This window comes from Suncus etruscus, chromosome 1 (genome assembly GCF_024139225.1).
Source record: "Suncus etruscus isolate mSunEtr1 chromosome 1, mSunEtr1.pri.cur, whole genome shotgun sequence".
NCBI classification, from domain to species: domain Eukaryota; kingdom Metazoa; phylum Chordata; class Mammalia; order Eulipotyphla; family Soricidae; genus Suncus; species Suncus etruscus.
In genome coordinates, this window is record NC_064848.1 from 98,873,715 (window position 1) to 98,898,776 (window position 25,062).

Consider the following 25,062-nt stretch of genomic DNA (forward strand, 5'->3'; position numbering starts at 1 on the left):
ATAACTCTAATTGTCCTAAGACAGAAGCAATCCAATCCAAAAAAAGCTAGATTTAGAAATGTAATAATGATAAAGAGCAAACAAACCATATACAAATAAAACTAAAGGTGGGTTTTAGTTTTATAATCATCTCTTTTTAAATAGAGAAAAATTATACCACACTCTTCTTAAAACATTTAATTTAGATACAATACCAATAATAATGCTTGGCAGCCGATAAAATAAATGAAGGTACTGGTTAGTAGTTACTGGCAATTTTAGAAAAATACATAGAAAAATATGCTTTAACTAAAGGAAAGCTTTTGTTCTCTGATTTCAACTTTAATACTCAGAATACAAAAAAGAAAGATAAAAATTACTACCTTACATATATTGCTTCAAAATTAGTTATAACATCAACTGGGTATCCTGGCCATCAAATTGCAAATATTCATATTCAAAGAGCATGACTCATATAATAGCTATGTAAAACAATAGTTATGCTTTACATAGCTTGATATGTGTCCATCCAAAGTATTTAATTTCTATTATAAACATATTAATAATATATGCAAAGGTGATTATTGCTTTGAAGTCTTCCAAGCACCAAAATATTAATTAAGTTATTGTCATATAATGAGAATCAGAATTTTTTAAATTTAAAACAGGCTATTCTCTGTGGGTTCCCCAACTTCCCACACATGTGAGACTGTCTTTGCTATTTTCTCTTTCTTAAATATTTTATTTCAAAATAAAATAAATTAAAGCCAAATCATATGGAAACATGGCTTGTAAGATATAATAATTACCAACCAGATCTGTACTCAAAATTTCTAGATTTGCCTTACCTGTTCCATAAGAGGGACATATTTAAACAAATTTTGTGATACTGTTAGGAATCTTTAAAAATGTACATTGACATGGAATCTATTATGCTGAGTAAAATAAGTCAAAGGGAGACACAGAATAGACTTACTCATTTATAGGTTTTAAGAAAATTAAGACTGGGAAGAAGCGTTGGCACAGCGGTAGGGCATTTGCCTTGTATGTGGCTGACCTAGGACGCACCACAGTTCAATCACTGGTGTCTCATATGGTCCCCCAAGCCAGGGGCAATTTTTTTCTTTTTCTTTATTTCTTTTCTTTTCTTTTTGGCCATGGGCAATTTCTGAGCCCAGAGCCAGGAGTAACCCCTGAGTGCCACTGGTATGGCCCCAAAATAAAAAATTTAAAAAAAATAAATAAAGAATTGTAATAATGCCCACAGACAATAGAGATGAGGGCTGGAAGGACCGGCTCAGGGTATGAAGCTCACCACAAAGAGTGGTGAGTGCAGTTAGAGAAATAACTACACTGACAACTATCATAACAATGTTAATGAGTTAGAGAATTAGAATGCCTGTCTCAAATACAGGTGAGGGATAAGGAGGGAAATGGGGGACATTGGTGATGGAAATATGACTGAAACCTAACTACAATCATGTCTGTAATCAAGGTGCTTAAATATACTATAGAAATAAGAATGTACATTGAATTTAATTCACAGCTGATCTTCAAGCAAAATGTCATATTTTAACAAAAAGGTGTTTAATGCAAGGTTTACAATTGGTATTGTTACTATTTTTCATTTTAAAGCTATAGTTTACTAGTATAATTATGTTTTTGCTTTTTAAACATTATATTTAGTGTTCCATAGTGAAATAAATCTCTAGATATTTATCTGTTAGCTGGGCTTTTTACCTTAACTGTGAAATAAATGTTCATGTATTTATGTACTTTGTGGACATGAGTATCTGTTTATTTCCATTAACTTTTATTTTATATGGGGGCCACACCAGGTTATGCTCAGGGCTTATTCCTGGCTCTGTTGAGGGATTACTGCTGGCAGGCTCATAAGACCAGATGGAGTTCAAGGGATCAAACCTAAATCAACTGCATCCTACACGCCATACTATCACTCCAGCACTCCATTATCTCTAGAAGTATTTGTTTCTGCTCAAAGAAAATAATCACTGATATAAAATAAAACATAACTTTTTACAAGAAAACTAATCACATAAAACCTGAAATAAAATAATCTCAATTTTCCCATATGAAAGAAGTTTCTCTTATACATTATAACCAAAAGAAGATAATTCATTTTACATTAAGTTCATCTTGCCATTATAAGAATACTCTGACATGTATCATCATGAAAAGAACCCCATTAGAGACATCCTGGAATTTTGTCTAGTAAGTGAAACCTTCAGAGCACAGATCCAAATTCATAGTATTATATATTTAATACTTGTGTCTTGTTGGATAATTGTAATTATGTAATTATATTGTAATTCATGATGGTTAAGAATACAGGAAGTGAATTAAAGCCAGAGCAGTAGCACAGCAACTATGGCATGTGGCCAACCAAGGTTCATCCCTGGCACCTTATGTGGGGACCCTGAGCACCGCCAGGAATGACCCAAGTGCACAGCCAGAAGGAACTTCTCAGTACCACTGGGTGTGGCCAAAAACAAAAGAATACAGCAGGCAAGGTGCTTGCCAAGCATGCAGCAGACCAAGATTTGATCCTCAGCACCCTATGCCATACCATGATCCCACCAGGAGTGATTCCTGAGTGTAGAGCAAAGAGTAAGATGTGAGCACAGTCATGTGTGACTGTTCTAACCCCCAAGGGAAAAAAAATCTCTGTAAAAACAACTGGACTGTGATTAAAAAAAGTAATAAAAGTTAGTCTACTGATACCATAGATATTCAATGACAATTAAATAATCCCTAACATCTATATTAAAAGATAAATATGGAAGTCTTGTTTAAGGACAAAATAAGAATCAACTGAAATAATATAGAAAAAATTACATCAAGTTTTAATTTTGAATTTCATTTTTATAAAGTAAAAGCTATATTTTCTCCTTGTTTCAGATAAGAATCAACATTAGTAAAAGTTACATAAGATGAGAATACTTTCAGCAAATAATGAAATATTTTAGTAAATTATATAATAGAATACTTTACTTAGTCATGAAGTAGTAACTTGGGCATTATTGACAATGCAAATAAATATACAATTCCCTTAATCCTCAACATACAGCTATCACTGTATATTTGTCACTGCAGAAAATATAATGGTGTCATAACTTCTAAAACTCACCTAACCAGATTAGACCTCACATTGCTATGTTTATACTAGGAAGTAATAGAGGTTAAAGGTATAAATTAAATGACAATAAAATAATAAATATAAAATAAACCTAACACAAAAATGGACACTGATGAGTGTAAATAATCGAATTCCATTTTCCTCTTATTTTTTTGTTGTTGTTGTAAAATGGTACTAGGCTATTATTTCTGTGATTTTTGCTGTCACATATGATATCCAAGAGGGAAGCAGGTCTTCTCTATTACTTCAAGATTGTACAGGCAAATGCTGCCCATGCACAACCACTTCCAGTGATACCAAAAGAAGACAGACACCACAAAAACAGAAAATTCCAGGCTAATATCTCTGATGAAATCAACAAAAAATCTAGTAAATAGAATCCAACAACTCCTATACATCATGACCAAGTAGGATTCATCTCAGGGATGTAAGATGGTTTAATATATACAAGTCAATCAATATACCACATCAATAAAATATAAAATAAAAATCATATAATCATATTAATAGATGAAGAGAAATCATTTGACAAGGTCTAGCACCCAGTCATGATAAAAACTCAATGAGATGGGAATGGAAGGAACTTTCCTCAATATAGTCAAAGCCATTTACCACAATCCCATGGCAAGCATTATAATCAATGAGGAAAAACCAAAAGCCTTTTCTCTAAGATCTGATAGAAGACAAGGTTGCCTCCTCTCAGTACTTCTATTCAATTTAGTACTGAACGTACTTGCTGTAGCAATTAGGCAACAAAAAAGATATCTAGGGCATCCAGATAGGAAAGGAAGAAGTCAAGCTCTCATTTTTTTCAGATGACATGATACAGTATCTAAAAAAATCCTAAAGACTACAAATAAAGAGTCTACTAATAATAGACTTGTATAGTAACATGGCAGGCTACAAAATTAATATACAAAAATCTATGGGTTTTCTATACACAAATAATGAAAGAGAAGATATAAGAACAATCCTATTCACAATTATGTGTCAGAAAATCAAGTACTGTGCACAATTATGTGTCTGAAAATCAAGTACCGTGGAATCAATTTAACTAAAGAAGTGAAAAACTTATTAAAAAAAAAAAACCTATAAAGGGGCTGTAGAGATAGTATGGAGGTTAGGCATTTGCCTTCCATGCAGAAGGATGGTGGTTCGAATCCCGGCATCCCATATGGTCCCCTGTGCCTGTCAGGGGCAATTTCTGAGCATAGAGCCAGGAGTAACCCCTGGGCACAGCTGGGTGTGACCCCCCCCAAAAAAAAAACCTATAAAACACTGCTTTAAGAAATAATAGGACACAAGAAGTGGAAATATATTCCCTGCTCATGGACTGATAGGATTAACATTATTAATATGGCAATATTAAATTATTAATATTATTAATATGGCAACACTTCCAAAAAAATTGAACAAATATAATGCAGTCCCTATAAGAATACCCATTTTTCCAAGAATTGGATCAAACAATCCTAAAATTCATATGTAATGATAAATGTCCACAAAGAGCTAAAGCAATCCTTGGAAAAAGGATGGGAGGAATCATTTCCGCAACTTTAAATTGCATTATAAAGCAGTAATCATTAAAACACCATGGTACTGAAATAAAAACAGATCCTCAGATCAGTGGAATAGGCTTGAATATTCTGACTGATCCATGGGTATATTATCAATTAATCTTTGATATAGGGACAAGAAATAGAGTGGAGGGAGCAAGGAAAGCCTTTTTCAGTGAGTGGTTCTGGTAAAATTGGTCAGCTACATAACAAAAAAACAAACTCAGATCTCCCTGCACAAAGATCATATCAAAATGCTTTAAAGATCTTATATCAGATATAAAGCCATGAGATACAGAGAGGAAAACATATGCAGAACACTCCATGACACTAAAGCTAAAGGCATCTTCAAGAAACACTACTAGCCAAGAAATTGAGAACAAAGATAAACAAATTGGACTACATTAAACTGAAAAAACTTCTGCAAATCAAAGGAAATGGCTACTAGGATATAAAGACTACCCATGGAATGGGAGAAACTATTCACCCAATACCCATCTGCTAAGAGGTTAATATCTCAGGTATACATTGGTAGAATTCAGCTACAAAATAAAAATCTAACCTCATCCAAAAATGGGAAAACATAAACAGATATTTCCTCAAAGACAAAATACAGATGGCCAAAGGGCACATGAAAAAATGCTCCATGTCATTAATCATCAGGGAGATGCAAATTAAAACTATTAAATATCATCTCATACCACAGAGATTAGCACACACCACAAAGAACAATCAGTGCTGTTGCAGATTTGGGGAGAAAAGGACTCTCACTCATTGCTGGGAGGGGGAATGCTGGCTAGTCCAGCCCTTTTGGCAAACAATATGGATATTTCTTAAAATTGAGGAATTGAGCTTCCACATGATTCAGCATTACCATCACTAGGAATATTCCCTTGTGTTGCTATTCCCTTTCCTCCTCTCTTTCCTTCCTCTTTTTTTGAATTGTAAAAATCCACCTAGGCTTGATTAGGGGCCTACCTAGGTATAATTAAAATAGGAACCTTTAACTAAGTGAATCCCACCCTTCAGGTGAAATTATCTTTGTTCTGTTAACTTTGGCTAATAAAAGATATCAGGGTGGCATGCCGGAGAGATAGCACAGCGGCATTTGCCTTGCAAGCAGCCAATCCAGGACCTAAGGTGGTTGGTTCGAATCCCGGCATCCCATATGGTCCCCTGTGTCTGCCAGAAGTTATTTCTGAGCAGATAGCCAGGAGTAACCCCTGAGCACTGCTGGATGTGGCCCAAAAACAAAAACAAAAAAAAGAAAAAAAAGAAAAAGAAAGGAAGAGTGAGAGAGAGATTGTGTGTGTGTGTGTGTGTGAGAGAGAGAGAGAGAGAGAGAGAGAGAGAGAAATGGGAAATATTTATGGGTGAAGGGTGGTGTAAGACTGAAGACTAAAGATTGTAAGACTGACATTCAATCATGAACAACTTTGTAATCAGAGTTTAAATACAGGAAAAAAATTAAATGCCTAGGGCGAGGGAAAAGGCAGTATCAGTCTGTTCCAGAGGGGAAAATATTTTTGTACTTATAAAAATTTTTTTCCAAAATTTCTAACTGTAGCATCTGTTGATTTGTTACATATTGTTAGGTATTTTTACTTTCACTGAACTTTTAAATTTAGCATTTTGACATGCTTTCAAGAACAAGAGAACTATTAAATATTCCAAAGAACTCAGTATATGACAAACTCAAAAACATCAAAACTTAGTTATTTTAATAATATTCTAGGGGAATCCTTTTATATATTTTTTTCAATTTATGAGCTGAAGAAATAATACAGAAGGTATGGTGCTTGTCTTGAATGTAGCTGGCAAATTCTGGTTTCAATTTGCAACATCCCATATAGTTTCCAGAATACTGCCAAGAGTATCTTATTTTCCGGCGTATAAGACGACTTCCCACTTTTCCTGTTAAAATATAGTGTTTGGGCTATATTCGCCATATAAGACTACCTCTCTTTTAACACACACCAAATGGAAAGTAAAAAACAGAAGAGAAAAAGAGTAGAACAGTATACATTTAATAAAGCTAGACTTTGGAGTGCCAACAATCATTTTACATTTGTCATTTGTAGTGAGTAACTGTGATTTTTTAAATTGTGATCTATATTGAGAGCAGGGAGAGGGGCTCCTCCAAGAGCAGCTGGCTGGGGTGCAGTGATTAATAGGACAGCTAGAAGGAGACAGAGCACCTCCTCTGTGTCCCATAAAAGCTGAACAGAGAACTGAGCACTAGAAAGCTACATACCCTGCAGCTGGATGAGATGCAGTGCTTATAACTCAGCTAGCTTCTCTATGTGCCTTGAAAGATGAATCAGAACAAGCAGAGCATATCAGCAATGACACCCAGCGGCTGGATGGGATGCAGCGCTTGGTAACTCAGCCCCTCTGTGTGGTCTGAAAGATTAATCAGGGCAAGCAGAGGACTGAGTGATGATGACTGGCAGCTAGATGGGATGCAGTGGTAAGGGGGTAGGGGGTCACTTGTCCCTGAAGCTGAAGTAAGTTTCAGCACACCATATACCAGTGTATAAGACGACCCCCAACTTTTAAAAAGTTTTTCATGGGTTAAAAAGCCATCTTAGGGCCCGGAGAGTTAGCACAGCAGCGTTTGCCTTGCAAGCAGCCGATCCAGGACCAAAGGTGGTTGATTCGAATCCCGGTGTCCCATATGGTCCCCCGTGCCTGCCAGGAGCTATTTCTGAGCAGAAAGCCAGGAGTAAACCCTGAGCACCACCGGGTGTGGCCCAAACCCCCTCCCCCCAAAAAAAAGCCATCTTATATGCTGGAAAATACAGTAACTCAGAAATACAAAACCCTGCACATTGCTGGGTATAACCCAAAAACTAAAATAAAGAAATAAAAAAAATTAACGCCACGAGCACTATCATATTAGATGGATATTATTATATGTGAAGTGGCCATAAAAGTAAAAAACTGTCAATTTTAGTGAACTCATAACTATAAATATAAAACAGATTCAAAATGTATGGCTCCTTAATGTCATAGGTATCATCTGACTAGTGACAATTAATGTACAAAAATAATCTATCTGTGAAAAATGTTCTCAAAAGAATGTATTTCTGCTTTTATTTAAAAGCTTTAATTTATATTTGGGGAAGAATAACAGCATTCTTTGATGGCAGTTCATGTTACATTGGAACTCTGTAAAGTGAGCAACTGTTTCTTATAATATGGATCATTTTCCTGGTCAGCTTGTTCATCTAAGGATTTTCTTATACAGTCCTTTAGTTCATAAATTCCTTGTCCTGTATATGCAGAGATTGGGAGAATATGTTGGAATTCCAGAATCCTTTCAGGAATCATATTTTCTTCAAATAAATGCAGAAAATCTGAAACAAAAAACACAAAACTAAGATGCTATTCATTATTTTGAAAAGTAAGTCAAAATGTTAGAGGCCTAAATTTCTAACCAGAGCTGTACATTTAGTATTACTAACCAAAGAGCTATGTACCAAATAAGTTAACAATTTGGCACTATTAATCATTTTTTCTAAGTTATCAGAACCTTTGGATTTTTATTTTATTATAATGATGATGACAAATTGGGGGCTATACCCAGATTTTTGGACTATAACCAATTGGCTCATACTCAGGGATCACTCCTGGAAGTCCTGAGGAGCATATGTGGTGCTGAGGATGAAATCTGAGTTGGTTACATGCAAGCAAGAGCTTACTCACTGTACTATCTCTCTGGTCCAGACCTTATGGCCTTTTCTAGTAATAATGGAAAAATGCTGATAATGCCTTGGCACATGACAAGTGCTTAGTAAATATTTCTTGAAAGCCTTAAAACAAATTAAGTTTAATTATAATAATACTAAAAGCCATCAATGATACTAAAAACTAAATAAAATGATACTAGAAGCAATCAATGATACTAAAAGCCATGCTAAGTTGAAAAAATAGGGAAAGAGTTCAAGGGTAAGTAATTTCAGCCAAGCCCAATCTATCACACAACAGGAAATAAAATATTAGCTATTGTACTACCTTTTCTTCTCCCCTGCCACTATAGGAATGGGAGCAGGGGATGGCATCCTTATAGGGCAGGTTAACAGTGGTATAGATTGGTATGACTAGTGTGACAGTGAATGGACAAGTCAATATAGAGTTTCTTTCTTTCTTTTTTTTTTGGGGGGGGGGGGGGCATACCTGATGGTGCTGCTCAGGGCTTAGTCTTAGCTTTAAATTCAGAGATCACTCCTGGAGGGACTTGGGGGACCATATATGGTTCTAGTGGTTGAACCCAATTTGGCCATGTGCAAGGTAAGCACCCTTCCTGCTATACTATTCCTCAGGTCCCCATAAGGCTTCTTTTCTTTCTTTCTTTCTTTTTTTTTTTTTTTTTTTTTGCTTTTTGGGTCACACCCGGCAGAGCTCAGGGGTTACTCCTGACTCTAGGCTCAGAAATTGCCCCGGGCAGGCACAAGGGACCATATGGGATGCCGGGATTCGAACCACTGTCCTTCTGCATGAAAGGCAAACGCCTTACCTCCATGCTATCTCTCCGGCCCCATAAGGCTTATTTTCTAAGACTCAGGCCCACAGTAAATTCAAAGCTCAGGAATTAGAAGAATTATCACTGAGGGGAGCTCAAATAGATTTTATGATATATAAAGCAAATTATTTTAAAGGATAAAAACTGTTTACAAATTCCAGGTAATATTTATATTCAAAAAACAACTTATTAACTCAAAGCCAGCTCCACTATGCAAATTATAAAATGAAGAGATTTTTTTATTTTTTATTTTTGGGCCACACCCGGTAATGCTCAGGGGTTACTCCTGGCTATGTGCTCAGAAGTTGCTCCTGGCTTGGGGGACTATATGGGACACCGGAGGATCGAACCGCGGTCCGTCCAAGGCTAGCGCAGGCAAGGCAGGCACCTTACCTTTAGCGCCACCGCCCGGCCCCTGAAGAGGTTTTTTTTAAAAATGTATTCACCAGGGCCGGTGAGGTAGTGCTAGAGGTAAGGTGTCTGCTTTGCAAGCGCTAGCCAAGGAAGGACCGCGGTTCGATCCCCCAGCATCCCATATGGTCCCCCCAAGCTAGGGACAATTTCTGAGCGCTTAGCCAGGAGTAACCCCTGAGCATCAAACAGGTGTGGCCCAAAAAACAAAAAAATGTATTCACCATGGGGAAAAGATTTTTAGATTAACTGACTAGTTTCAGTTCATTTTCCCCAATTTTTATCCCAAAGATAAGAATAGAGTACTATTACTCTATCAAATAAATTTAGCAATATTTAAAAATTCTAATTAATTACTACCCACTTTACTTTTCCTTGACTGTATTACACTCAAAAATAAAAGAATCCTCACTTTAGATCTCCCTTAAGAACAGAGTTTTGCAAAGGTTAATATCCAAAACTGGTGGGGAGGGGGTGGAGAGATAGCACAGTGGTAGGGCATTTGCCTTGCATGCAGCTGACCTGGGAGGGACCCAGTTCGATTCCCAGCAACCCATTTAGTCCCCAGCCTGACAGTAGCGATTTCTGAATGCAGTGCCAGGAGAAACCTCTGAGTGCTGCTAGGTGTGGCCCAGAAACCAATCAATCAATCAATCCATTAGTTTAAAAAAAAACTGGTGGGGGCTTTTTTTTTTCCTGTGCTGAACTCAAGTATCCTCCATAGTTAAGCGTGTGCTGTGTTATTCAGCCATATCCTTCACCCTGAGCCGAGTCCCCTTAAATTTCTTTATACGAACTGCTACATTAAGGAACAAATTTCAAGAAGTTAAAACTTCTGGATTAAAAGCAATTATTTGAAGCCACACAAACATAGTTATTTTTGTAAGGTGAGCATTCTCTAGAGATGTGCATAGATGGAACTGAAAAGAGCATTTTTGGACTATATGCTCTTTTAAAATTTATGGTTTTGGGTCTAGAGCAATAATACAGTAGAGAGGATCTTTGTCTTAAACACAGTTGACACGTGTTCAATCCCCAGCACCCTTTATGGTACCCAGATTTCAGCAGGAGTGATCCCTGATTGTAGAGTCAGGAATAAGCCCTAAGCAAAGCTGGGTGTGAACCAAAAATTATGTTGTTACAGGAATAAAGTATAAAATTTGTGAAATACATTAAAGAAAAGACTTCCCAGGTGGATGTAAATTTTTCCAATTTCTAATTAGAATCCTATTATTGTTTGAGTCCAAGTTAAATAGTTTGCCTTCATAATGATGACCTTTTTAGTTCAAATTCAAATTATTCTTAGTCTCATCTAACTTCCTAATTAATCACACATTCTGAAAGTTAACAATTATATAAATATTATTTAAATGTTTTCTATGTTAGATAATTTTCCTTTAAACACTTTAAGAATATCTGTCAATTTTCAAATAACAAGTATACAATAAAGTATTATTATTTTTTTTACAAATAATAAGTATGCAATAAACTGGTTTTAGATTTAAAAAAAAGTGGGTTTACCTTTAGGATTCTGGAGTTGTTTCATCAGTACATGAAATTTATCTTGAGCATTTGGCAAGTCCATTTTATTAATTGCCAGTAGTGCAGGTTTGGTTTGAAGTTCCTCTTTGTACAACTCTAACTCCTTTAAATCGAAAAGGAAAAACCAAAATACTGTTATTTAAATAATTATGCAAATTATATACTTGGTAATGCCTTTCTTTACTTTATAGACCTAGATAATCTGGAAACCACATCTATCTCCAAAAATCTGTGAATCTCAACAAGCACATACTAATTAAAAAGATAATTTGAGGAGCCGGGCGGTGGCGCTAAAGGTAAGGTGCCTGCCTTGCCTGCGCTAGCCTTGGACGGACCGTGGTTCGATCCCCCGGTGTCCCATATGGTCCCCCAAGCCAGGAGCAACTTCTGAGCACATAGCCAGGAGTAACCCCTGAGCGTCAAATGGGTGTGGCCCAAAAAAAAAAAAAAAAGGTAATTTGAAAAAAGCTTATGTACTAATTCATCTGTTAGTATACTTTAGCTCACAAGATGTAGTATAGACAGCTGTTACTTTTAGTCTTAAACCAGATACAGATATGTGGGCTTCATTTAAGCATATAGATAAAATTACAATGTGAATAATGCTAAACCTGTTATATATTTAGAAATGTATATGTGCTTATTAATATATTCTTATGACCATAAATTAGGTAATAATTTTTTGAGAAGTCACACCCAGTGATACTCAGAGCTCACTCCTGGTGGGTTCAAGGGACCATATGAGATGCCAAAGATTGAAGCCAGGTCAGTAGCATGTAAGATAAGTGCCCTATTTAGACAAAAAAAATTTTTAGACATGGCATCAAAAACACAAGCAAATAAAAAATTATTTTATTTTACAGAGAGCAGGGCACTTGCTTTGCAGACCTGGGTTTGATTCCTGGAACTCCAAATGATCCTCTGAACACTACCAGGAGTGATCTCTGAGCACAGGGCCAGGAGTAAGCTCAGACTTACAACCACTGGGTATGGCCCCAAACAAAAATACAGGGACTTCATTAAAATTTAAAATTTGTGGGCTAAAGAGTTAGTTAAGTAGGTAAGGCACTTGCCTTGCATGTATCCAACAGAGGTTAAATACTAGCAACATATATGTCCTTCAAGCACTATCAGAAGTGGCACAGAGCCAAGAGTAAGCTCTGAGCACAAAAAAGCAAAACCCCCAAACCCCCTAATGTTTTTAAATTTTTGTTTCAAATAACATCACAAATATAATTAAAATGACAACTCACAGAATGGGAGAGAAATTTACAAATAAGATATCCCAAAAAAGAATCCAATACATAAAATTCAATTTATCCAATATATAAAATTCTTTCAAATTCCCCCTAAAAAAAAGATATATAGATGGGGGTCAGGGAAACAGTACAATGAGTAGGATATTTGTCTTGTAGTTGGTCCACCAGGTTCTATTCCTGGCAGTCCATATATTATCCCCAAGCCATGTTAGAAGTGATTCCTGATTGAAGAGCCAGGAGTAAGCCCTGAACACTATTGAGTGTTGCATAAACCACTCCCTAACATCCTCTCTGCCAAAATAAGATATTAAAGATATAAATAAGATATTTATAAATATATATAAATATAAATAAGATATTAAAGAATGGACAAATAATTTTAATAGACATTTTGCCAAAAACATTCAAACGGTTATAAGAACATGAAAAGTGGTCAAAATAATTAGTTCCTAGAAAGTACAAATCAAAAACATAACAAATCACTACTTCATCCCTATTAGGTTGGCTAAAATTAATAAAAAAACAAAATCGTAAATGTTAGTATTCATACAGAGGAGACTGGAGTGATAGTACTATGGGCAAGGTGCCTACCTCGCATATGGCTAACCGGAATTAAATTCCCAGCACCATGTGTAACCCCCAGAGCCCTGCCATGTGTGATCCCTGAGTGGAGAACTGATAATGGCCATGTGCGTGGCCCCAAAAACAAACAAACAAAAATATTCCTACAGAATAGCTGGTTCTATAACTTTCTATGATTCTAACTATAACATTGCTAGTGGGATTGTAAATGGTACAAGGTGCAACCCCTTTGGAAAATAGGTTACTAATCCCTCAAAATGTTAAATAAAGGTCCAATTTCACTCCTAAGCAATAACCAAGAGAAATGAAAGTGTTACCACAAAAACCTGTACATAAATGTTCAAACTAATGACTTATAAGATGCAAAAATAAACAAAGAAGTAGTATATACAAGTTCTGGAGATAACTGAAACTTTCTGTTAGAAATCAAATGTTGGGGTCTGGAGAGAGAAAAGAGTGAAGAAGGCACTTGCTCTGCACACATAGAATTAGGTTCAATCCTAGCACCTAATATGGTCACCCAAGCACTACCAAGAGTGATACTGTTGAGTAATTAGTACATTAAAAGTATACTTAGTGATGGGATCAAAAAGTAGTAGAATAGGTAGAGGGCTTGCATGCAGCTGACCTGGATTTGATCCCAAATATGCCACATGATTTCCAAATCACACAGGATTGATCCCTCAGCACAGAGCTAGGAGTAAGTCCTGAGCACTGATGGATTTGGACCCCCTCAAAATTAGACCTCATGGGGAGACTGGAGTGGTATAATACAGCTGGCAAGGCACTTGCCTCAGGTGCAGCCAGCCAAGATTAAATTCTGGGCATCCTATATGGTTCCCTAAGAACCTCCAAGAGTAACACCTGAGAAACACTGGGTGTGGTACCCTCAAAACAGAATTAAATAGGGTTTTATAATTGTAATGGTAAAATAGGAGTGTTGCAGAATGAAAGGCAGCAAATCTAGATAACTTTAATATTTTATCTTTAAAATCACAAATAACAATACTTATTTCAATTATTAAATTTTACTTTATATATTTCTGTATGCCTATATATTAAATATCATACATTAGATAAAAATGCTGAAGCAATATCTACCTTTGTAAGGAGTATTATCGTTTCAAATGCAGTTCTGTACTTAGTGTAAGAAGAAAGCTGAAAACCAGAAATATCAACCTGAAAAAAAGAAAGAACCTTAAACATGAGAAAAACAGCTGCATATTTCTGTTTTAAATTTGCTTTAATTTTCACAAGTTAAAAAAACTATTAAACTTCTATTCTTTTTTTGTTTGTTTTAGTTTTTGTTTTTGAGTCACACCTGGCAGTGCTCAGGGGTCACTCCTGGCTCCATGCTCAGAAATCACTCCTGGCAGGCTCGGGGGACCATCTGGGATGCTGGGATTCGAACCAACAACCTTCTGCATGAAAGGCAAACGCCTTACCTCCATGCTATGTCTCCGACCCTTAAACTTATATTCTTTAGATAATTCAATAATTCAAAATAAATTACAGAAATTGAGGTTAAGGATAATTATAATTAATCTAATAATTTGGTCAATAAAATGAGAAATTACTTTTGATGAGTTTACAATTTATTTAAATAAATCTCATACACACACACAAAACTCTAGTACCATCAATATAGTAGAAATAAATATTGTAGGGTAGGGTGCCTGTCTTGCATGTGGTTAACCATAGTTCAATCCCCAGCATCCCATATTGTCCCATTCCATATGGTCCCCAAGCACTGCCAGGTGCATCACCACGCATGGCACTAAAACCAAATAAATAAATATGGTATCATACAGTAGATGTCAACAATTCCAAAGACTTAATCCTTAATAAGTATAGAAAACTTATATTTAATATAAGAAGTATTACTATTTTTATTCTCATATTATTGATGAAGATTACTGTATTTGACATCCATCATCTAAAAAACTTAGTAAAATCATATATACTACTTATCTTTAAATATCACAAAATTCCAATTAATAATTAATCTCCAATTAATACTGAATTGATTTTAACATTCAATTGAACATTACATTGGTATTCGTATGACTTACAACAAAAAGTAATTGTTTAGTTCTTTCTATATGCTTGAGGAATTTATGGCCCATTCCTTTGTTCATATGTGCTCCTTCTATTAATCCAGGTAGATCAGCTACTGATATCTAATACAAAGTCAAGTGGTTTGACAAAAGAGAATAAAAACAAAAAGCACAATTAATTCCAAATTTTTCATATTTTAAATATAAACACATCCTACTTTTGATTACCACTGCATCTCTATAAAAGAAAGATAGCTTTGTAGCTAAATAAACACATTCTGTCTCAAACTCTTCGAGACAAGAAATACTAACATTATAAGGGCACATGGCTAGCAAGCACTCAACCTGGGTTCATACCCGGAATCACATGGTCCCTGAAGCATCACTGGGTGTAGCACTGGGGGTTCCTGAAGAACACTGCATCCTTGGACTCGTAAACTGAACTCCTGGCAAAGAATTGCTGGTAGAGGCCCCAAGCTTCCTGAGCACCTCTTGGGAGGATCACACCACCCAAAAAGAATAAAAATCTTGGATTCTGACCAATAATATAGGGAGTAGGGCACTTGCCTTGCATGCAGTTTGATTCCTGGTGCCTGCACCCCCATATGACTCCTAGGAGTCCTGGAAATATTCCCGGGGTAAATCCAGAGCACAAAACCAGAAACAGCTATTAAATACCAATGAATAGGCACAAATTCACCACCCCCACAAAAGAAAAATAATTATTTTGTTATCAAAAATGTTAGGGGTTTAATATAATACTTATTAATCACACAAATCACCATAAATTTTTTTTTTTTTTGGTTTTTGGGCCACACCCGTTTGACGCTCAGAAATCGCCCCTGGCTTGGGGGGACCATATGGGACGCCGGGGGATCGAACCGCGGTCCGTTCCTTGGCTAGCGCTTGTAAGGCAGACACCTTATCTCCAGCACCACCTTCCCGGCCCCCACCATAAATTATTTAAAATTATATACATTGTTCAAGATAAACTTTATGGTTTTTAAGTTTCTTAAAGTTTTATAACCTTTTTTCAATCTATAGATAACAGTATTTACATTAGTTTTTGGTCTACACCTGGCAGTGCAGTCTTCTCTCCTAGATCCTAGATTTCAATCTCTAAATCAGAATTCTTTTTTTTTTTTTTTTTTTTTGTGGTTTTTGGGTCACACCCGGCAGTGCTCAGGGGTTATTCCTGGCTCCAGGCTCAGAAATTGCTCCTGGCAGGCACGGGGGACCATATGGGATGCCGGGATTCAAACCGATGACCTCCTGCATGAAAGGCAAACGCTTTACCCCCATGCTATCTCTCCGGCCCCTAAATCAGAATTCTTAAAACGCTTACAAATGTAAATGATATTTAGCAAACATTCATTTACTAGTTTTTAATTTCATAAGTATTTGAATATCTGGCACCAGTTTTCCTCTTCTGTTCATAGTCTACCAAGATGAGTACTGAAAAGATTTTGTAAAAGATTTAGTTTTTCTATACTCCATTTGCAAGTGATAAATTATTCACCACCATTCTAAATTTGTGGTTTTCCAAATCCATTATGAAGCATAATCATGTAATGAACTTAAAAAATACAGATAGATTTAACCCACAGATTTAATTTCAAATTTCTGAGATTTGTCATTATTGTTTTTTAACACCTTGATAGTTCAATGTGCAGTAAGTGATGAGAAACACAGTATTCACTGCTCTGTGTGGGTAAGGAATTCAGAGTCTTAAAGGGAATAGTTTGTAATAAAACAGTACACACAACTGATGCTTCATATACTGAAATTCTCTTTGGAGGTACTTGCCTGATTTCTCTTAAAAAAGAGTCACATGGGGCTGGAGTGGCAGCACAGTGGTAAGGCAAAGTTTGCCTTGCTAGTAGCCGACCTGGACCCAGGTTTGATTCCTGGCATCCCATAGGGTCCCCAAGGCTGCCAGGAGTGATTTCTAATCTCAAAGCCAGGAGTAACCCGAGTGCCACCAGGTATGCCCCTCCCCCCCAAAAAATCACAATTTTCTAGAGTGATTGTAAAGAGAGTAAGCACTTGCCTTGTATGCAGCCAACCTGAGTTTAATCCCTAGCTCCCCATATGGCCCCTCAGTTTTTGCCTTAAATTATTTCTGAGCACTGCTGGTTGTGGACTGTTTTAGGGGCTGGAGAGATGGTACAATGGGTAGGTACTTGGCTTGCATATGGCCTACCAGGTTTTAGGGGCTGGAGAGTGGTAGGCCTTTGCACCTTTGCCTTACACATGGCCTACCAGGTTCAATCCCAAGTACTACAAATGTTCCCCTAAACCTACTAGAAGCATCACTATGCACAGAGCCAGAAGTAAATCCTGAGCACTGCCATGTAAGGCCACAAAACAAACAAAAACAAAAGAAAAAAAATCACATGTTCTCTTGTCCTCTATCATTTCCTATACTCAAATATGGTATATTTATATTTATTTAATTTCATATAATTAAACAATTTTTACTTTTGAGTGTTATGCCACTATTATAATTAAAATTATTGGGGCCGGGCGGTGGCGCAAGAGGTAAGGTGCCTGCCTTGCCTGCGCTAGCCTTGGACGGACCACAGTTCGATCCCCCGGCGTCCCATATGGTCCCCCAAGCCAGGAGCAACTTCTGAGCGCATAGCCAGGAGTAACCCCTGAGCATTACCGGGTGTGGCCCAAAAACCAAAAAAAAAAAAAAAAAAAATATTTAATGTCTTTTGAATTATTTGAATTGTGACACTGTTATAGGAAATTATATTGACACATCATTATTATCCTAAATCTATAGCCTATATTAGGGTTTACTCAGTATTATGAACTTCTACAAATGTATAATGGTATTTCCCTACCATTACATTATGAAACAGAATTAATTTACTTACCTAAAATCTACCCATCATCCTTTTCTTCCCTTTTATTCCGGGCAGCCACAGATCTTTTGGCTAGCTTTATAGTACTATTTTTTTCCGAAATGTTAAGTAATTGGAATTATACAGAATTATCCTTGTTAGATTGATTTCTTTCACTCAGTATTATGCATTTTAGGCTCCTTGTATCTTTACATAGATTAATCGTTCATTTCGTTTTTAGTGTTTCATTGTCTAGATATATCACTTTACCTATTCATCTACTGAAGAACATTATGGTTGCTTCCAGGTTTTTACAATTATAAATAAAGTTGCTACAAACACCTATGTGAAATATTTTGGTATGGCTAATAATTTCCAGTTCATGTAGCAACTACCAAAGAGAATGATTGCTGATTGCATATTATCATTTAAAACTTTTTGTTATTTTCCCATTCTTTCTTATTTTAGCTATTCAAAATCTCTAGTGATTTTTTTAGAAAGCATTTTAGAGCATCAGAATATCAGAATCTCATTTAAATAAAAAAACTTTTTTTTTTTTTTTTGGTTTTTGGGTCACACCCAGCAGGACTCAGGGGCTAATCCTGGCTCTACACTCAGAAATCGCCTCGGCAGACTCGAGGGACCATATGGGATGCCGGGATTCGAACCACCATCCTTCTGCATGCAAGGCAAACGCCTTACCTCCATGCTATCTCTCTGGCTCCATAAAAAAAACTTTTTAAAGAAACATAAAGAATAAATGATATTTTATGCATTAATGTTTTGGGGAAAAATAAGTAATATGGAAGTAATAATAAAGAGAAAAAGTAGGAAAAATAAAGTAGATTATGAATTTAATTATAGGAAGTAGTTGTCAGGATACAGAGGAGACTGACACACATAAAGTCTTGGCAGTCCAATTCAAAACTATGTGAAACCAACATAAATAAATTCAAAGCTGGTCAAGAGGAAAAAAAAGAATTATAACAACAAATTTGGATATAATATTTTAAAGAACAGAAGTTATTATTATATATCACTATAATAAATCTCAGAAGAATTAACATCACTTCTTATAAAACAAAATCTTTCCTTCTAGTATCACAGAAATCAAATATAGATAAACCCAAGAACCAAAAGCAAGTACATCAATTTCTAACCAAGAACTTTACTTTAAAAACTTACCTGTTTGGGGTCGGGAAGGTGGCGCTAGAGGTAAGGTGTCTGCCTTGCAAGCACTATACGGACAGCGGTTCGATCCCCCTGTGTCCCATATGATCCCCCCAAGCCAGGGGCAATTTCTGAGTGTATAGCCAGGAGTAACCCCTGAGCGTCAAATGGGTGTGGCCCAAAAACCAAAAAAAAAAAAAAACAAAAAAACTTACCTGTTTGAAATCATTATACATAATCTTTCCAAGTTCAGGTTTCAATGTTGTAACTAAAAGAAAAAGTAACAGTAAACTATGGCAGGGTAAAACCTGGACAAAGTAAAAACCTAGACAAAGTATGAAATAATGATTCTTCTCCCTGAACAATTTAATTCAGATTCTGTTCTGCTTTGCTGAAATGGAAGATAGAATTATTTTTGTTAATGATAACAGGGGATGGAGATATAATACGAGGGATAAGGCACCTTAACCTTAACTCTGGTCTGATCCCCAGAAGCACCAGGAATGAACCTTGTGCACATCACCAGGAGTAAGTTCCGAGCACTGCTGAGTGCGAAATCCAAAGAAATAAAAGTCAAAATTATAATATACTTGGAAAAGAACAAGTACAGATTTTTATAACGTGCCTAGACATAGATCTAAGTAGTGTTCCTCAAGTATTGTACTATTGTACTACAAAAAAGCATGGTAAAATTTGGGGGAGGCTGCAGGACAGAATTTAATCTTCCTATCACTGGATCTGCAATAAAGTATTTACATGTAGTCTCTTCTCAATAAACTATCTTCAAATCACAGTAATCACTTGTCTCCTTCCTGACTTTTGCTTTTCATCCTTTATCTTTCTTAAATCCTTTCCATTATAATTATAAATACTGGTGAGGTGATTTATAGTAATAGATTAAGATGAACTCTACATTATCAGTCCAGATTTGGATTAATTTAACTTTCCAGGTTAATCTCATGTTGTATGTTCTTTTCCATGTTGTTTGTTTTAAATAACAGAATTCTATCATGTTCATTCACAAATTTCAGTCAAAAATTACATCTCACTGGATAATAAAACAGCTTTTTACTCTTCCCAGAAAAATTTATATCCCATGTCAATCTATTTTCTATAATATGCTCAGAAAGCTATCTATGAAAAATAAATCTAATTACTTAGACTATACATAAAAAGCTATTAATGGTTTTTAGAATATAATGATCAAGGGTGGCTGAGGATGTTGCTCAGTGGTAAAGCCTCTCCTAGGTGAGACTCCTGTCCTACTTCTAACTCTTTGGTAATAACCATGCATCCACCCACAAAAGCACAGAAAGACCAAATTAAGCCTCTACATCCTATATGGTCTCTTACAGGATATGGTCTCTGCCTATATCCTCAGTCTCATCTTGACTCCTACTGGTTTTTGTTTATTTGTTTATGTGTCACACCCGATGGTGCTCGGGGATTCTCCTGGCTCTAAACTCAGAAATCACTTCTGGCAGGCTCAAGGGACAATATGAGATGCTGGGGATCAAACTCGGGTCAGCTCCATGCAAGTCCTACCCACTGTGCTGTCACTTCAGCCTCTTTCATGGTCAATAAACAAAGAAATGCTCGCCACCATAGAGCCATTGTGGACATGCTACTTCCTCTGAGTAAAAGACATTTCACCTGCACTGGCAACAATGATTAACTCATCTTTACTCTTCATGTCTCAACCTGACAGCACATTTCTCCAAAGAAATCTAGAGCAGTCACCAATACACTTTCATAAAACCATTTCTAAAACATGTATTTAGTTTTGGATTAAGGGATACATCTGGCAGTTTTCAGGACTTACTCCTGCTCTATGTTCAGGGATCACTCCCATTAGGGTTGGGGAAACTATATGGAATGCCAGGATCAAACCTGGGTTGTGCAAGGCAAGTGCCATACTCACTTTACTATCATTCATAAACCATTGTATAGCCCCTTTTATTCAGAAGCAATTTATCCATTAGCCTTTCCCTCTAGTCTGTAAATTAAAAAGTCAACAGTATTCATCTTTGCTTACAATCTTTCTGAACCCCAATCTTAGAAATAAATGCTTGCACCAGATGAATGGATACATCTTTGTTTCTACCATAGTTTTTGATAAAAGACAGGTACTTATAAAATCATAGCTACACCCAACAATTAATTATACAATAAAAAAAATGAGTGCAATGAGTATTTTAAAATACTAGGAATTGGAGCTGTAATGATAGCACAGTGCGTAGGGCATCTAGCATATGGCTGACCGGGTTCAATTCCCAGCATCCCATCTGGTCCCCCAAGCCTATCAGGAGTAATTTTTGAAAGCCAGGAGTAATCCCTGAGCAATGTCAAGTTGGCCCAAAAAGCCCTTCAAAACTAGGAACTGCACTAAAGGGTACAAAAGTTTAAAATTAATGGGAACTAATAAAGGTGTTTTCCTTCTCAAGGTATGTGAGGCTTATGGAAAAACATTGGCTCAACTTCTCTGAAAAAAATCATTCAATTGTCACTCTACATGTATTTTTAGGAAGATGTGAAAAAATAAAATAAAATATAACTCCCAAGTTAAATAAAATTAATAAAAATTAATGCATATATTTCATTTGCCAAGAATTTTTAAACTAAGGTTACTCTAGGACAGTATTTCCCAAAGTAAGTGCTATAACTGCACCTTACATCCCCAACTAAATGGAATAAATGTACTAAAATGAACCAGTCGGATCATAGAGGACTTAGGTGCATATTTTTTTGTTCTTTCATTTAAAGAAAGCAGATTTCCATGAGAATGCTGAGTAATTTATTTTTCTGAAAAGTGGAGGGTAATTTAAATACATTTGGCCCCTACTGTTCTAGTTGTCATTCTATTCATACTCAGAAAAAATATTTTAAAATTTACCACATTAAAATATATAAAAAATTATACTTACATGCATAATCTGCAATTTCAGGTTTTGCATGAGAAATCTGACTTAACAAAGAAGATTTTCCAGCATTTGGGAATCTAGAATTTAAGGGGGGGAAAAATATATATATATATACAAATATACATTACAAAAATACATCTTATTATTTTTTTGTATTGAGCCACAACTAGGTGTAATCAGGGCTTACTCCTGATTCTGTGCTTAATGATTACTCCTGGCAGTGCTCATAGTATTAAATGCAATGCCAGTATGTAACACAGGGTCAGCCATGTGAAAGGCACAATATCTCTTTAGTCTGAAAATACAGTTTAATTAATATTTGTCTGAATTCCAAACATTGCATTACCTTTTCTATTTCTGGAACTAAAAGTAGGATATGTTTGTTTTGTTTTTTTTTTGAGGAGGGGGACCCACACCCGGCGGCGCTCAAGGGTTACTCCTGGCTCTGTGCTCAGAAATTGCTCCTGGCAGGTACGAGAACCATATAAGATGCCAGGATTTGAACCAACATAAATCCTGGTTGGCTGTTGCAAGGCAAACACCATATCGCTGTGCTATCTCTTCGGTCCCAAAAGTAGGATATGCTTTAAATAATTCTGAAAATGTAAGAATAAAACATAACAAAGTGAAGTAAGTACATTCTGAATACTAAATTTTCAGTATGTAGAATGAATAATTAAAGTTTTTCCAAGGGCCAGAGCGATAAACATAGCGGGTAGAGTATCTTCCTTGCATAGGGACACCCAGGCTTGATCCCCAAAATCCCATGTGGTCCTCTGAGTACTGCCAGGAATGATTCCTTAGTACAGAGACAAAGTAACCCCTGAGCACCATCGAGGCACTACAAGGTGTGCCCAAAAACCAAAGAAAAAGATTTTTTCAAAGAAATAACTTGCAAACTAGGAAGAAAGGAAGGAAGGAAGGAAGGAAGGAAGGAAGGAAGGAAGGAAGGAAGGAAGGAAGGAAGGAAGGAAGGAAGGAAGGAAGGAAGGAGGGAGGGAGGGAGGGAGGGAGGGAGGGGGGGAGGGAGGGGGGGGGGGAGGGGGGGGGAGGGAGGGAGGGAGGGAGGGAGGGAGGGAGGGAGGAAGGAAGGAAGGAAGGAAGGAAGGAAGGAAGGAAGGAAGGAAGGAAGGAAGGAAGGAAGGAAGGAAGGAAGGAAGGAAGGAGCGTTCAAGAGTTCATCATCTTGGGGCCGGAGAGATAGCACAGTGGTGTTTGCCTTGCAAGCAGCCGATCCAGGACCTAAGGTGGTTGGTTCGAATCTCGGCATCCCATATGGTCCTCCATGCCTGTCAGGAACTATTTCTGAGCAGATAACCAGGAGTAACCCCTGAACACTGCCGGGTGTGGCCCAAAATAAATAAATAGAGTTCATCATCTTTATTTTCACTGGACAGTGAATGTAAAGGGTTTTCAACCAGACATATCATGTACTGGGGCCTAAGGTTCTTGAGAAATGCTCGTGGAACCAAAAAATGTTTAAAGTAAATTTTTTTAATATTTTAATTGTTTGGTTTGAATAGGGGTGCAAATAGGTGTACACTTTATTACAAAAGTTGGATGAGTTTATTAAATTTCTTTATGTATAGACTCCTCCTTGGTCTTGCTTTCCCCCTGCAATTCCCTGCTATACTATTGCTCTGGACCATTAACCTTTTGCCACTTTAAAGAAATGGGGTCATTTATCCTATAGAGTCTCTTTCCTACAATATGAATTTTTCCCACAGAAAACCCCATGATGGCATTTAACATAGTTCTTTGGCCTGGATTTTCTAAAATTTATAGTTAAATATAAAGCCTTTTTTTTTTTTTTTTTTTTTTTTTTGGTTTTTGGGCCACACCCAGCAGTGCTCAGGGGTTACTCCTGGCTGTCTGCTCAGAAATAGCTCCTGGCAGACACAGTGGACCATATGGGACACCAGGATTCGAACCAACCACCTTTGGTCCTGGATCGGCTGCTTGCAGGCAAACACCGCTGTGCTATCTCTCCGGGCCCAAATATAAAGCCTTGATCAAATTCAGGTTGATTCTTTTTATGAAAGATTACTTCATAGTTGAATGACCTCCTTTTTAAATAGAATCAAATAGATTAATACCACTCAAGGGTGCACTGTAATTTACTTTAAGCAATTTCTTTTTATTAAACATTTAGGGTATCTCCAGCTTTTTATTATTATAAGTAACACTCCACATAGCTAGAAAGATATATACCAACTTTATTAGTAAATCTTATAGGGTAAAATCAACAAACTATTCATTTCTCTTTCTACAAATAGCAATTGCTGTTCGTAAAATTTTTTTTCTAAAAACTGGCTATCCTTGAACCTTTTCAAAGTGTGTCTGTAATATCTCCTCTTTCTCTCCCTCCCTCCTTCCCTCTCTCTCTCTCTTTCTGTCTCTCTCTCTTTCTCTCTCTCCTGGCTATCCTTGAACCTTCTCACTATCTGTAATATCTCTCTCTCTCTCTCTCTCTCTCTCTCTCTCTCTCTCTCTCTCTCTCTCTCTCTTAAAATATTCTACTGAAACCATTGCGATTTACGAAATTCTTCAGAGTTGGGTTTCAGACATACAATGTATCAGGGCCAATACCACCATCATGTAATCTATTGAGAAAATTTCTAAAGGAGTGAATATTGTGTTAAAATAAATACTAATTTGAAGACTTTAATCTTATTCCTGAATTTTCCTCAAAAAGTTTTACTATAAATAAAAACAGTACTAGAAATGGAGTCAGGGGGCCAGAGAGATACCACAACCTGGGTTTGATTCCCAGCATCTTATATGGTACCAAGCCTGCCAAAATAATTTCTACACTTGATCTTAGCCAAACAGCCGAGAAGCAATCTGCCAGAAGTAATTTTTTTTGGTGGGGAGAGGTTTGGGTTTTGGGTCACACCTGGCAGTGCTCAGGGGTTACTCCTAGCTCTATGCTCAGAAATCGCTCCTGGGAGGCAGAGGGGACCATATGGGATGCCAGAATTCGAACCACCGACCTTCTGCATGCAAGGCAAACACCTTACCTCCATGCTATATCTCCGGCCCCAGAAGTAA

The 25,062-nt window shown here is 36.7% G+C and overlaps 1 protein-coding gene across 1 annotated transcript in view; it reads right to left on the reverse strand.

Moving 5' to 3' along the window:
• Positions 1-7,778: 7,778 nt before the first annotated feature.
• The window catches only part of GTPBP10 (GTP binding protein 10), a 28,802-nt gene continuing 11,518 nt past the window's right edge, over positions 7,779-25,062 (reverse strand). The window contains exons 5-10 of the mRNA XM_049769078.1: positions 22,015-22,088; positions 19,306-19,358; positions 15,084-15,191; positions 14,113-14,190; positions 11,150-11,273; positions 7,779-8,051 (exon numbers count right to left, since the gene is read on the reverse strand). Of these exons, the coding sequence (XP_049625035.1) occupies positions 7,846-8,051; positions 11,150-11,273; positions 14,113-14,190; positions 15,084-15,191; positions 19,306-19,358; positions 22,015-22,088 (643 nt within the window). The 3' untranslated portion in view covers positions 7,779-7,845. The remainder of the gene's footprint in view (positions 8,052-11,149; positions 11,274-14,112; positions 14,191-15,083; positions 15,192-19,305; positions 19,359-22,014; positions 22,089-25,062) is intronic.